At 35.2% G+C, this 12,108-nt stretch overlaps 1 protein-coding gene across 3 annotated transcripts; it reads right to left on the minus strand.

The window, feature by feature from the left end:
- Positions 1–487: 487 nt before the first annotated feature.
- Positions 488–9,224, minus strand: LOC117996724 (sphingomyelin phosphodiesterase 4). 3 transcript variants are annotated; one of them, XM_069509622.1, is made up of 14 exons: positions 9,079–9,224; positions 8,793–8,878; positions 8,016–8,312; positions 7,303–7,405; positions 6,730–6,943; positions 5,904–6,072; positions 5,337–5,626; positions 4,499–4,682; positions 3,947–4,059; positions 3,420–3,637; positions 2,325–2,455; positions 1,853–1,960; positions 1,427–1,549; positions 488–854 (listed from the first exon to the last, which is right to left on the minus strand). In XM_069509622.1, the coding sequence occupies exons 2-14, from the start codon at positions 8,808–8,810 to the stop codon at positions 528–530; spliced, it is 2,295 nt and encodes a 764-aa protein (XP_069365723.1). In that variant the 5' UTR covers positions 8,811–8,878; positions 9,079–9,224; the 3' UTR covers positions 488–527. The 3 variants fall into 3 exon arrangements, with proteins under 3 accessions (XP_069365723.1, XP_034840755.1, XP_069365721.1); XM_034984864.2 differs by having other exon boundaries at positions 9,045–9,204; XM_069509620.1 differs by having other exon boundaries at positions 8,961–9,195.
- Positions 9,225–12,108: the final 2,884 nt, after the last annotated feature.

Raw genomic sequence — 12,108 nt, forward strand, 5'->3', positions numbered from 1 at the left:
CGTAACAGACAGTTTGTGAAGCGATTAGCGAAGCTTTTTTTTACGGACTAACTTGCATCCCTATGAAGAATCTGGGCTACTTTTTGATCCGGAAAATCATAGTTCCCACGGGATTCTAAAAAAAAATCCATACCGAAGAAATAGTGGGCATCATCTTTTTGGTATATAATATATACTAACCCGAAATCCGGAGGCTTCTTTTTATTCCGGAATACTATATATATACTAATATAGGCTACTTTTTATTCCGGAAAATCAAGTTATCATGGGATTTTCAAAAACCGAAAATTACGCGGTCGAATTCGGCGGGCATCTTTATAGCTGTCTGTTTCGAATAGTATATTTTGTCAGTATATACCTATTCTTCAGTGACAAAAGTTCACAAAAAACTATCGAGTACCCGTTCACCGATTGTGCTGGGCCAACGTATTACGTACACAAGAAGTAAATAGGTAACCCTAAAAATTACAGAGTGAAAATATCATGATTATAAAATCACCACATTTATTATTAGACTTAAAATTATATCATTCATTAATAATTCTCAATATTTTCAAAGACGCTTTCGATAATACAATTAAAGACCACATAGTTACGAGGAAAAATAGGTAGAATATTCCACTATAGGAGAAGATCCTACAGAAGATATAGCCGATACTGATCCATGCAACGAACACATGGGAGCCGAGAGGTCGCAGCGACAACCGCGCGGGCAGCTCTTGGTTGACTACGCTTTGTTGGTAGCTCGAGTCTTTGACGTAGAGGTGAATCGTCGTCGGTTTTTGTAATACTTCCCGCGCCACGTATCCCCAGAAATCATTTCTGGTCCAAAGTCTTGAAAATTCTTCGCCATACTGAAATTAATGATTTAGTTTCATTCAGAGTCACGAGGAACGCAAGGTGTAGTTGTCACAACGCATATCAATCGATTGCAATCGTATTTGACAACTAGTCAAATCAGTACCTTTTTATCAAATGCCAAAACACGCGCTTAGTTTGCGAGCTTCTATGAAATACTGGCATGTGACGTCACAAACAATGATTTGACGTGCTTTTTAGTTTAATCGATAATAATTTAAAATGGTTATTCTATTACACTTAAAAATATCAAATGACGTGGATTTCACGTATTTCAGAAGACCCTCTATTTAATAATCACTGAGAAATCATTTATTTTTGACATAGGCAAATATCGTATCGTTATTCGTTAAGCATTTTTGATCCAAGGCGGTAACTGGATAGGTGACCGACTTTAGAGGTCCGAATTTGGCCTTCTCACGCCTCGGAAAGCACGTTAACATTAAAAAGACGGGCGAGATTTCTTCCAGCTTCCCATTCAAGGTTGTGAGTAAGGCGTATTAAAAAGTGGAATAGGTCTTACGGTACTAGAATAATTATAAAATGAATACAAGAATCACCTACTCACCAACTCGTTTAATCTAGTAGATATTTGATACAATATCCTCACTAAAATTGTATTCTCGTATGACATTATTGGCTTTAGTTCTGGGTCGCCCATATACTGGATCTCATTCGGTTTATTACGTAGCTAAAATAAAATTAATATTATATGGATTAAAATTATAGTCATTTCAAGATCTATGGTTTAAAAGTACAGATAGTGCAAGTAAACTAAATACCAGGCTAATAGAGAATACAGTACACGACAGGAAATATTGTATATCGACCTTTAGAAAGAGATAGATAGCGGTTTTGTAGAGCGTTGTCTGTCGGTCTCAACGACAGAAACGGTGCCTACGCTATCTCCTTTTACAGGTCGATGTACATTATTTTCGGCCGCGTACTGTACATTATTTGTTGCCAGCTACTGTACTATAAAAGTTGTACTGACCTTGTGTGCTATAGAAAGTGTTAAGTTATTTGAATTTGAAAATGAGGAATGTTCGCTGGAATCTTCCACCAATTCAGTTTCAAATGGTAGCAGCATATTTTCATTTAACTGAAAAAAAAAATTACTAGCATAATAATATAACAAAAAATGAAAAGTTGTTATGAATGGTGTTCATAAATTATTATTTTATTGTATAAAAGATTTATACAACAGGTATTTTTGAAATAATAAATAACAGATTTTTTTATCACACACTTTTGAAATACTAGATTACTACCCGCGACTTCGTCCGCGTGGATTGAAAGTTTTTAAAAAGCCTATGGGAACTCATAGATTTTTCACCCAGACCCAAAAGTAGCCTTGTCTTTCCTTGGGATGCAAGCTAGCAACAGACAATCAGACACACTTTCACATATTTTATAATATTAGGTAGTATGGATTATTATATAATTATATAGTATAGATAGCATACCCCAAAAATAGCTATAAAGTAATTGACGCAACTGGTCAAGTAGTTAGGAACTTTTTTATATTCTTCTAACAAAATTGATTCTTCTGTACTGTCCCCCATCATAAACCATAGTTTAATGGAGTTCCAAAATCCTGAATGGTAAAAAAATTGGTTAAATGTAAAAAATATTTTTGTTCAACAAAAATACATTTAAGGTATACATGCTTATGCAGGTCATGCAACATGTTATAAGTCTCGCAAATTGCTATTGCGCTGGAACCATGTCTCATTAACATCGAAATGACGTCATTTTGACGTCAGCCGAAATAAAAATATACCATCAGCTTGAAACTTCAGTCTAGTGCTGACTTCACTAAAATGGCGGCCACGCGCATTAGCGATTTGCGGGACTTTAAACTTTGTTACATAACACACCCATCCACAATGTTTAACATTTGTTTTAAATGTGGGTATGAAAATAATATAAAACAGTATTTTTTGTTCCCGTTGAGTCACACTCCCGTGAGTACAACTAAAAGAATACAAGAAATACGGGCCGAATTGAGAACCACCTACTTTTTGGAAGTCGGCTAAAAATAAAGTGGCGTAATATCACAGTGTGGCTCATGGATCATATTTTCACGTTCAGTCAACACTTGTCACACACGCAATATGTGGGTGTGACTCAACAGGCAAATAAAATTCCTCTTAAGTTGGGACTCAAGAATATATTTTTTCCGGTTGAGTCACAGTGTTACGGGAGTGTGACTCAACGGGAACAACCCTTTTATATACATGTTATATAAATAGGCTTAATCTTTAGTTTCAGAAAGAACATTTTTTGGACCTCTGCACTGTATTGATATATTATGGTTACCGTTTCTAAAGTTGAAATTTTAAAATTTCGTTGTTACGTTAAAATGCTAATATGATTTAACGTTATTTTGTTATGGTTACTTAACGATAACAATATCGTTCTATTACGAGTATTATTAATGGTATCAATACGTAAATAAATGATTGAGAATCTTTATTTTCATCGTTACTTTTAACTTTAATATAACCTTACTTAAAAAAAACCCCTGTAATTCAGTCTGTGTTATGGGAGGCACTAACCTTGATTATGCTGATTTAATTTGGCAGTGTAATTTTCCAAATTCTTTTCAGCCGTGTGTTTAGCCGCGCAGATCCGTTTTACAAACTCCAGCATGTACTCTCTTTTATTTTCACTCCAGACGGGGTCGTAATCAAATGTAGCTGTCATGTTCAACTCTGAGATGGCTTGCTTCGCTATCGTTACCCATTTGTTCAGCGCGACACCGTTGTACGTGTAACTAAAACATTCTAGCCAATCAAATGTCGATTTACAGGTTCCAAACAAAGTGAGATTATGAGAGACTGGAGAGACAGAATCTCATACAATATAAAAGATTTTTTTTTTTTGTAAAATAAGAACAAAATAAATTAATTCAAACGACGGAAATTAATGATATTTTATCAAGCAGGAAACGAAAACATTATAAAACGGAAAACTTTTTCCAGCCAAAGAAACAAGACAAAAATGCGTGATTATTATTTGCACACAGTACATTTTGATTCGAATAAGATATTCAAAAAAGGGTTAGATTTTGTACGAGTGTTACCTTAGATCCAAGTTAGAGTTGTTATGGCCGTTGTCAGGGCTGCCGGAAACATTGTCAGCAATGGCTCTCTCAAGATTCAACAACATCGGCACTAAATGTGGTTGTGAAAATACCTGTCAATTGAAAAATGAGTTTATATATTTATATGGTAAATAAATATTTTTTCATTTTCATTTTTTTCATCCGTACTTCGACAATGTGGCTAATTCCGTTGTACACAATCTCTAAACTAAACTAAAATGGCACGTCTAAACCTATTGCTATCATAACTATTGATATAGGTTTGTTAAAAATCCTGTGGGATTTTCCGGTATAAAATTAGCCTATATCCGTTTACCGTTTCGTTTACGCCTTTATAAAAATTAACACCGCACAATTGCCGACCGACAGCCAGTTATATAAGGATGCCTCACTGGAAACCAGTGATGTTCAAAAGTGTTTAGAACATTTTGTGTAAAATCTGCGATAAGAACCACTTTATTTCCATAGCTTAGCTAGTGGTGAAAGGTAAGCTATAAAAACATTTGTCAATAATATGGAAACTAGATTTACCTTTCCCAGTCGGAACAGCATGACAGCATTTTTATACGCCGAGAGATCTAGCCTCGTAAACCGTGGTATAACTAGTTGGAAAATACATGTGTATGATGGAAAATTCTCCGCGATAAATTGTGTAAAACTTTCATCCAGAGTGGCTGTATTGCCTTCTTCTTGATTTCTTTGTGTACGGGGATATCTGAAAAGAAATTATGTACTAGTATCTCCAGACCAGAATCTCTTGAAAAATATAGAAATGAAATTCCAAAGTTAGCAAGCAACACTGTACTATGTGAATCCTATGTATATAGTACTCTGTGGTGAATATTGTTTCAGTGTCATAGTGAAACATTTTTTTAATACATTGTGATTATGCCGAAAATTTACCTATGCCTATTTGCCATGAGATTCTGGTCTTACTATAATCTATTTTGATCCTTAATTGATTTAAAAGGTACACAAATTGAAGGCGACTTTCAGACAACCGCGCAAGTGTGCATTTTGGATGATCTAAAGTGTGAGGCTGTGCTCACCTGGGCCATGTGATGATTAACATCTACAGTGCTGTGTGAGCTGAATTGCACTTTATAATGTCGTTACAAGAGTCGCTATTTATTTAAACCTTTTCGCAGAGTGATCCTTGTGTACCTGGAAGGTACTATTAAGTATTCTGTGCTTGTATCATGGTTTCCTTCTTAACTCAAGATAAGCATGTTCTATGCGCCGTGCATAGCGCGTTGCTAGTTGCTAACCTGTTTCTGTAAGAAACGACTAACATATACCTTTTAAGTTAGCTGAGGTAAAACAGATTGTTGGTGACTGCATAACTTCATGGATTGAAGAACAAAAATACCTGGACCGGTTTGTAGTGTTGTCTGTATATCTCCACGGCTGAATGAGACTGAGCCACAATTCCATTACAAGTCTGAACGATGCGTCCAACGGCCAAGTTGTGACCAAATGTTTGACATAGTGATATGCCCGTGAGCACATGATCTGCCTTGCATATTTCCTAAGGGCTGACATTGCAGATGGGTCACTGTTATATTTTGCAGAGAATCCATGAATGTGTTTGACCAGAGCTCTCACAATTCTAACTCGTTCTGGGCTAGATGACACAGTTGAATAAGTCCTTTGATACATCTGAAAAACAAATCTAATTGTAACTCGACAATGACATCGTACGAAGACTGTAACTCGGTACGGTTCACGGTTTTAAAAATGAAAGTTACTGTTGATAAAAAAAAATACTCAAAGGATTTAATATACAATTAGATAATTTTTGTCATGAATAAAGTTTACTGGATAATCAAACTACGGGATGTTAATTATAAATTATAATATAGTCCGGTCAATATTGGCAACATTTGTACCAATTTAAATTGGTACGAATGTTGGGAACATGCCTTGCATACCTTACCTCAATATTCCCATTATTGAAGGGTTCTACACTCATCCAAATATCAATAAATATTTGTAAAACTGTCTCTGATCTCCAGATTTCATTCCTGGATTGAGTTTGAGCGGATGGATGTTGATTACTTATGCCTGACAAATCTGACATGATTAGTAATGATGGTGACCGTGGTCTAAAACAAAAAAAAACTAACTTAAGCAGAATAATAATACCAGTGTAGTTTTTGCTCTCAGCTTCAGGTGAATAAACGTGAACCGATTTTGATCCAAAATATTAGGAACTTTAAAGGTTTTGTAGGTATTGATTTAGTGGTGTTTGAGAAATGTGTGTAAAAATAAATTAAAAAATAAACTAACATTATCATGATTTATGATATTTAATCGAGATAGAGTTAGTATAATAGTAACATTAAAGTTCCATTTAGATATTGTTTTAACAATATAATTTTCCATCAAGAAGTTCTTTACTAATTATGTAAGAAGATCACTGAGGAAAGCTTTAATAGTGTGCATATTTGTTTGGTCAAAATAAACTCAAAACACATGCCTAATGGCGTTCAAATCTTTACTATACTCTGTCAGCAGAAATAAGTCAGTGTCTGTGTCTCTGTTACGTAATTCCATACAATCACAAAGATAAATTAATCACAAACAAAACTATGTTTTTGAATGTTTCCGATTGGTTAATAGCACAAAATGGTTAACACCCACTGAGTTTTTGTCTTTGTTATTTGTATGGGATTACGTAACAGCGAGAGCCGTATCTATACTAACTACTCTCCGTGGATGGAGTATAGTAGAAAATATAAAACTACTAGTCAAATACAGACCTGTTAGCTGTTTGTAGTGGAGCAACCATTGGCACTTTTCCTGTGTAATAGGATATGTTTGGTGAAACGGGAACATTGGGATCGCATGGCAGAAAATGCATGAGATAATCACAGGCCAGGTCAAAATATACACTATTTCGATGGTCCCAATTCTTGTTTTGATTATTATTTACCAGATATAATGCAAAGTTGAAAATATAATAATCAAATGGATCTGTTTTTATGTTGGTAAGAAAATAAATTGATTAAACACAATCTAAATAAATAAAAGGAAAAGGTGACTGACTGAGTGATCAAACGACTATGGGACGGATCAGGCTGAAATTTGACATGCAAATAGCTATTATGATATTATTATCATATACATCAGTTCTAACTGAGCTAAGAAAGGATTTTTGAAAGTACAATCCTATAGGCGAAAAAGGGGGAATTTGAAATTTATTAAGTCCATGCAGACAAAGTCGCGGGCATAAGCTAGTTTATTTATATAGGTGCCTTTATAACTACATTCCACACAGACTAAGTCACAGGCATCATCTTGTAATAGTCAACTTATCAATTTCAAAAGGATACTTAGAGCTAATGCTACAACATTCAATGCCTGGGAGTCCATTGTTAACAAGTCGGCATAGAACTGTGGACATCTACCTCTTTCCAATGTCATCTGCAATTGCAACTGAAAACACAATAGACCTCATATTATCATGTAAATAATGGGTACATACCACAATTAATATGATGATTTTGAATTATCTATATTTAAACCCAGTTGGATGAGTCATGGTCATGGGGGCTCTCAACTCAGTTTCTGACAACACAACACAATATGAAGACAAACAGACGTACTTAACGGCGTTGATAGTCCATACCGCGTAATTAACCTACCAGTAAAATACCATGTATGTATGTATAAAACATTTAAATTGAATAATTCAGTTCTAGGCAGCTGATTGTGATTGACATCCACAATCTAAGTTTGATCAAAATACCTTTATTTCTTTAATCCACACATTTTTGCCAAGCAAAATAGCCTGATAATCTACTGAAATTAAGTCCAAATTACATGATTTCGATCGATGAATACAAAGTTGGACTCCTATTCTATTGATACCACACGACACAGCCTAAAACTGTGCTTAAATTGAGTCCAATCAAAGAAATTTCAATCAAAACAGTACAATTACAGTAAAGTTTCAACTGTCAGTTTATTTCAGTTTTTTGGTCATCATGTAAAACTTTATGTTGAGCATATTACACACTTTTGTCTGAAAAATAAAATCACTTACTGGTAAAACATTTAATGGTAGATTGTATTTCAACTGAGGATCAGTTAGCAGTTTATAACACAACCGAAATACTGGACCATGGGGTTCCAGGAAATTTAATAACATATCAAACTCATTCCTCTCATATGTCTCCTGTCTTATACCCCAACCATTTTGTAGAGATGGTGCAAAGATATTATTTATTAGTTGAGGGAATAGAGCTTGCAAATCCTTTAGGGAGCCAGCCTGGTCTATGATTCTGGTCAGCTCTTGAATTCTTTCACACAACGGGAAATTTAGGCAGGTGTAGAATTGACTCTAAAATCAAAAAATATTGTAAAATAATATGTAAGTATAGGTAATCATTGGAGGTTGCTTTAGAAACCTATTACAGGAATTCAGGGGTGGGGGAAGGGGGAGGGTGGGAGGAGGGGGTGTGTATACCACTACCTCTTTCGCGAGCTTCACTAAAACACTCTAGGGGTAGGACAGACAAGACTGCTTTTGAGTGAGGTGAGGTTTCATTTTAGATCACATTCGACTTATTTTTGCATTATTCGGAATGCACGACTAGGTAGGTACGTAAAGAAGATCAAAGTCCCAAAAACAAAGCCAGTTATTAAAATAAACACAGAAAAATAGCACATTCACAACATTGCCAAATTTATTTAAATAAAATTTATTTAATAAATGAAATAAATTTATCTCCCTCCCATCCCTTACCCACACCCCTTAATTCTTTCTTTCTTCTATTTCTAAAGCCAACCCAATTATTGTTAAGTCGAACTCTAAGCTTACCAATATATCATGTGCCATTTTTATATTTATTCTTTTAGTTCAAGGTTTATTCTCTCTAGAAACTTTTATATGATGCTCAGGAAGCTCTGGAACAGAATAAATAAAAAACCTCCCTAGAGTTACATTAAATATGTTCCTTGCCTGCACAGATTAATAGGGATACTTTGCCTGGAATCGGGATATTATTAAAAGCAGTAATCCTTCTTATTTAAGTGCACTGTTAATATGCGAATTATCAATTTAAATATTTACTTTATATAATTTAGGATTTTATTTAACTAGTTACATTATCAGCATGAAAACGTTAAAAAGTTCAGTTCAGGTTCAGTTCAATTCCATTTTTTCATGATTTGATTTTTTGCCTCAATTTCAAAAATTAAATATGACAAATCAAAGAGTATATAATCACTTGACAAATGACAGCCAAACCAAAGTGAGCTCTTTAGCCTGAGTTGAGCCCATACTCTAAGGGTGAGCCCGACCCTCAGAACAAAAAATATATATAAAAACTCAATCTGTGATCATGCGATACGACTATGTACGTTTTTATGCCAGCACCAGACAGTCAGCCAACACTCCAACAACCACAAACGTCGAAAGTGTGGAGGCGATCAAAACAGACTCTCCCACATACGTTCCAACCTCATTCGCTAATCACTATGGGTACGTTGAAGTGATAGGTGCTTCTGCGCTATACCTTGAGTTAATATTTTTTTTTTTTAAAGAACAATGTATCGTCCATCGTATCCATCTCAACCAATCTATCGTCAACAAATCGTGTAAAGCTATTTTATCCTTATGTTTGCGATGCTTGGGATTCCATAACACCGATTCTCCTTCATATCAAAAACAAGAGTACGGTATCGTCACTCCACTCTGTTACTTATGATAAATACAAACGAAATATAAGAATATATAATAATAAAAAAGATCCAAATGAATGGTGCGAAATAATTTGCAGCTGAAGTTGGAGTGTATGCCCACCTCTGCCTCGCCTAAATGAAGTGACCGCAATGATGTGTCCACAGGCTCCACACATCATTGCGGACAACAGACGCCGTTCGTGTCAGATGGCCAACTCCTTTGATCTGGGTACGATTTACCACCATCCGAGATCCGAGCAATAATGCGCCAACACCGACAAACATCGTCAAACATACTATCATAGAGTAGTATTATATTACATACTAACTATCTCTCCACACGTGGAAGGTTGGACGAACAGTTCGAGTGTTGGCCGACTGTCTGGAGCCGGCATTAGATTTTTTATTTATGTTATGTTGATAAGAGCAGTGGCCCTACCGCGGTTGTTTGACAGCTACAATGTCACGATCGCAATCATCTCTGATTGGTTAATGCTCGCTCACTATTGGCCACAATGCATTGTTGCAACAAGAATCGCACAAATTCAGCCAATCAGAACAATTGAGATTGTAATAATGATTGATGCAGGTTTTAGACAATAGCCCGGCAGGCCGATTGCGAATCGACTGCATCTATCATTTAATGACAGCATCAATGTCAAAATATGGTTTTCCTATCACGGTTCGGTGAGACAGTCCACAAAGGATAGATGTGGACAAAAAATGTTTTGACAGTTCATTTACACTATCGATAAAATTTATTGTATGAAAAATGCTATTGCGGACGCGTTTTGAAGTTTGATGTCATATAAGAACCTCGACAAATGTTACGTCAAATGAGGTTTTCATTGAAACAACTCGAGAGGTGTTTTTATCAGTGACATAAGCTATCCGCAAATCGTTTTACTACTCATATTAATTAAAATAAAGTTATGAAAGGGATTAAAAAAGGCTATAGTAATTCTTCTGCTAGATAAGAAATCAATTATTAATTTTAGAAGCTAGTATAATAGTATAAAAGTATTTTTAGATTAATGTAAGTCTCATAAGTACTTTTAAAAGAATATGTGATGACTCTTTCATTAGTAGGTTTGATGCACAGAGTACATTAAATATAGAGGTATACTAACACTGAGAAATGAGAATCACAGAGTACTTTTTACACGCACCTATAACTTCTTGGAGAACAGTTATGTGCATTTTAACTAAATAATTAAATATCATTGCTTTAACGGTGATGGAAAACATCGTGTGGAAACCTGCATGCCTGAGAGTTCTCCAAAATGTTATCAAAGGTGTGTGAAGTGAAGTCTACCAATCCGCATTTGGCCAGCATGGTAGACTATGGCCAAAACTCTTCTCACACTCAAGAGAACCGTACTCTATAGTGAGCCAGCGACAAGCTGAACATAATAGTATACCTTTGACTCCTTTGAGAACAATATGGAGAACTCTCAGGCATGCAGATTTCCTCATGATGTTTCCTTCACCGCTAAATCAAGTTAAGTATAATTAATTGTTTAAAACGCACATAACTCTTAGAGATGCGTACCTAGAATTGAACCCCCAACCTTCAATTATTCAGAGGTGGACATCCTAACCACTAGGCTCTTCGGGGAACTTCTAAAATTATTCCCCAAAGTAATGTCCAAAAGTCAAATCATTTTCTGATTTAATTGATTTGGCTTTGGAAATTACTTTGGAATTTAAATTATTTAGGCAAATAAAACAACAGTTTGATGATTTTTTATGTATTCTTTATTAAAGTAGATTAGATTCTGACATTTTAATTATATCACCATCTGCTTCTTATAAATCTAATCTGGCACCGTTCATTATTTTATTTGTCTCTGCACGGGGTCCAAGAGCTCGAGTTCACAACATATCCCAATCCATATCTTTGTCAGGATGAAGAAATGAATGCAGCACTGTATCACCTTTGCCTGAAAAAAAATTATGATAACTGAGTAAGTGACCACTGACTGTGTTGCTTAATCTATACCACTAGGCACTATCTGTTTAGGTATGACGTTGTCTGCGAAGACTTTAGAATCAGTGTATATGGTATCTTTGTTACTAATTTAGCTAATCCAAATTGTTTCTTTAAATATTTGTGGTGCGAAGGAGTAAGAAACATCCAAACTTTCATATGAAGAGCAACGTTTTAGGCAGCTCTAGATACATAAGCAAACATACTCGAGAAAGCACTTGTAGTGTGGAGGTACTTACTATGAAGTCATAACCACCAGTAGCAATGGACTCAATTTGTATAATAGGTACTTTATGAAACGCTGTTAAAACTCCTCTAACTTTTCGGAGTTTAATACCATTGTAACAACTAAATATCACTTGCTTAGCTGTGAAGGAAAAGGAAGATCGTGAGGAAACCCGCATGAGAGCCTTTACTTGTATTGAATGATAACGTTTGTTAACTTACGAGTTTTAACTTCTAC

Source organism: Maniola hyperantus, chromosome 3 (genome assembly GCF_902806685.2).
Source record: "Maniola hyperantus chromosome 3, iAphHyp1.2, whole genome shotgun sequence".
In the NCBI taxonomy this organism is placed as follows: Eukaryota; Metazoa; Arthropoda; class Insecta; order Lepidoptera; family Nymphalidae; genus Maniola; species Maniola hyperantus.

What these genes read in the sequence shown, in the direction of transcription:
- LOC117996724 (XM_069509622.1), bottom strand. An exon ending in CCACTACAAACAGCTAACAG is followed by an intron (nt 6,073 to 6,729) that starts GTCTGTATTTGA and finishes TTTTTGTTTTAG; the next exon opens with ACCACGGTCACCATCATTAC. An exon ending in CACTTTCTATAGCACACAAG is followed by an intron (nt 1,550 to 1,852) that starts GTCAGTACAACT and finishes ATTTTATTTTAG; the next exon opens with CTACGTAATAAACCGAATGA.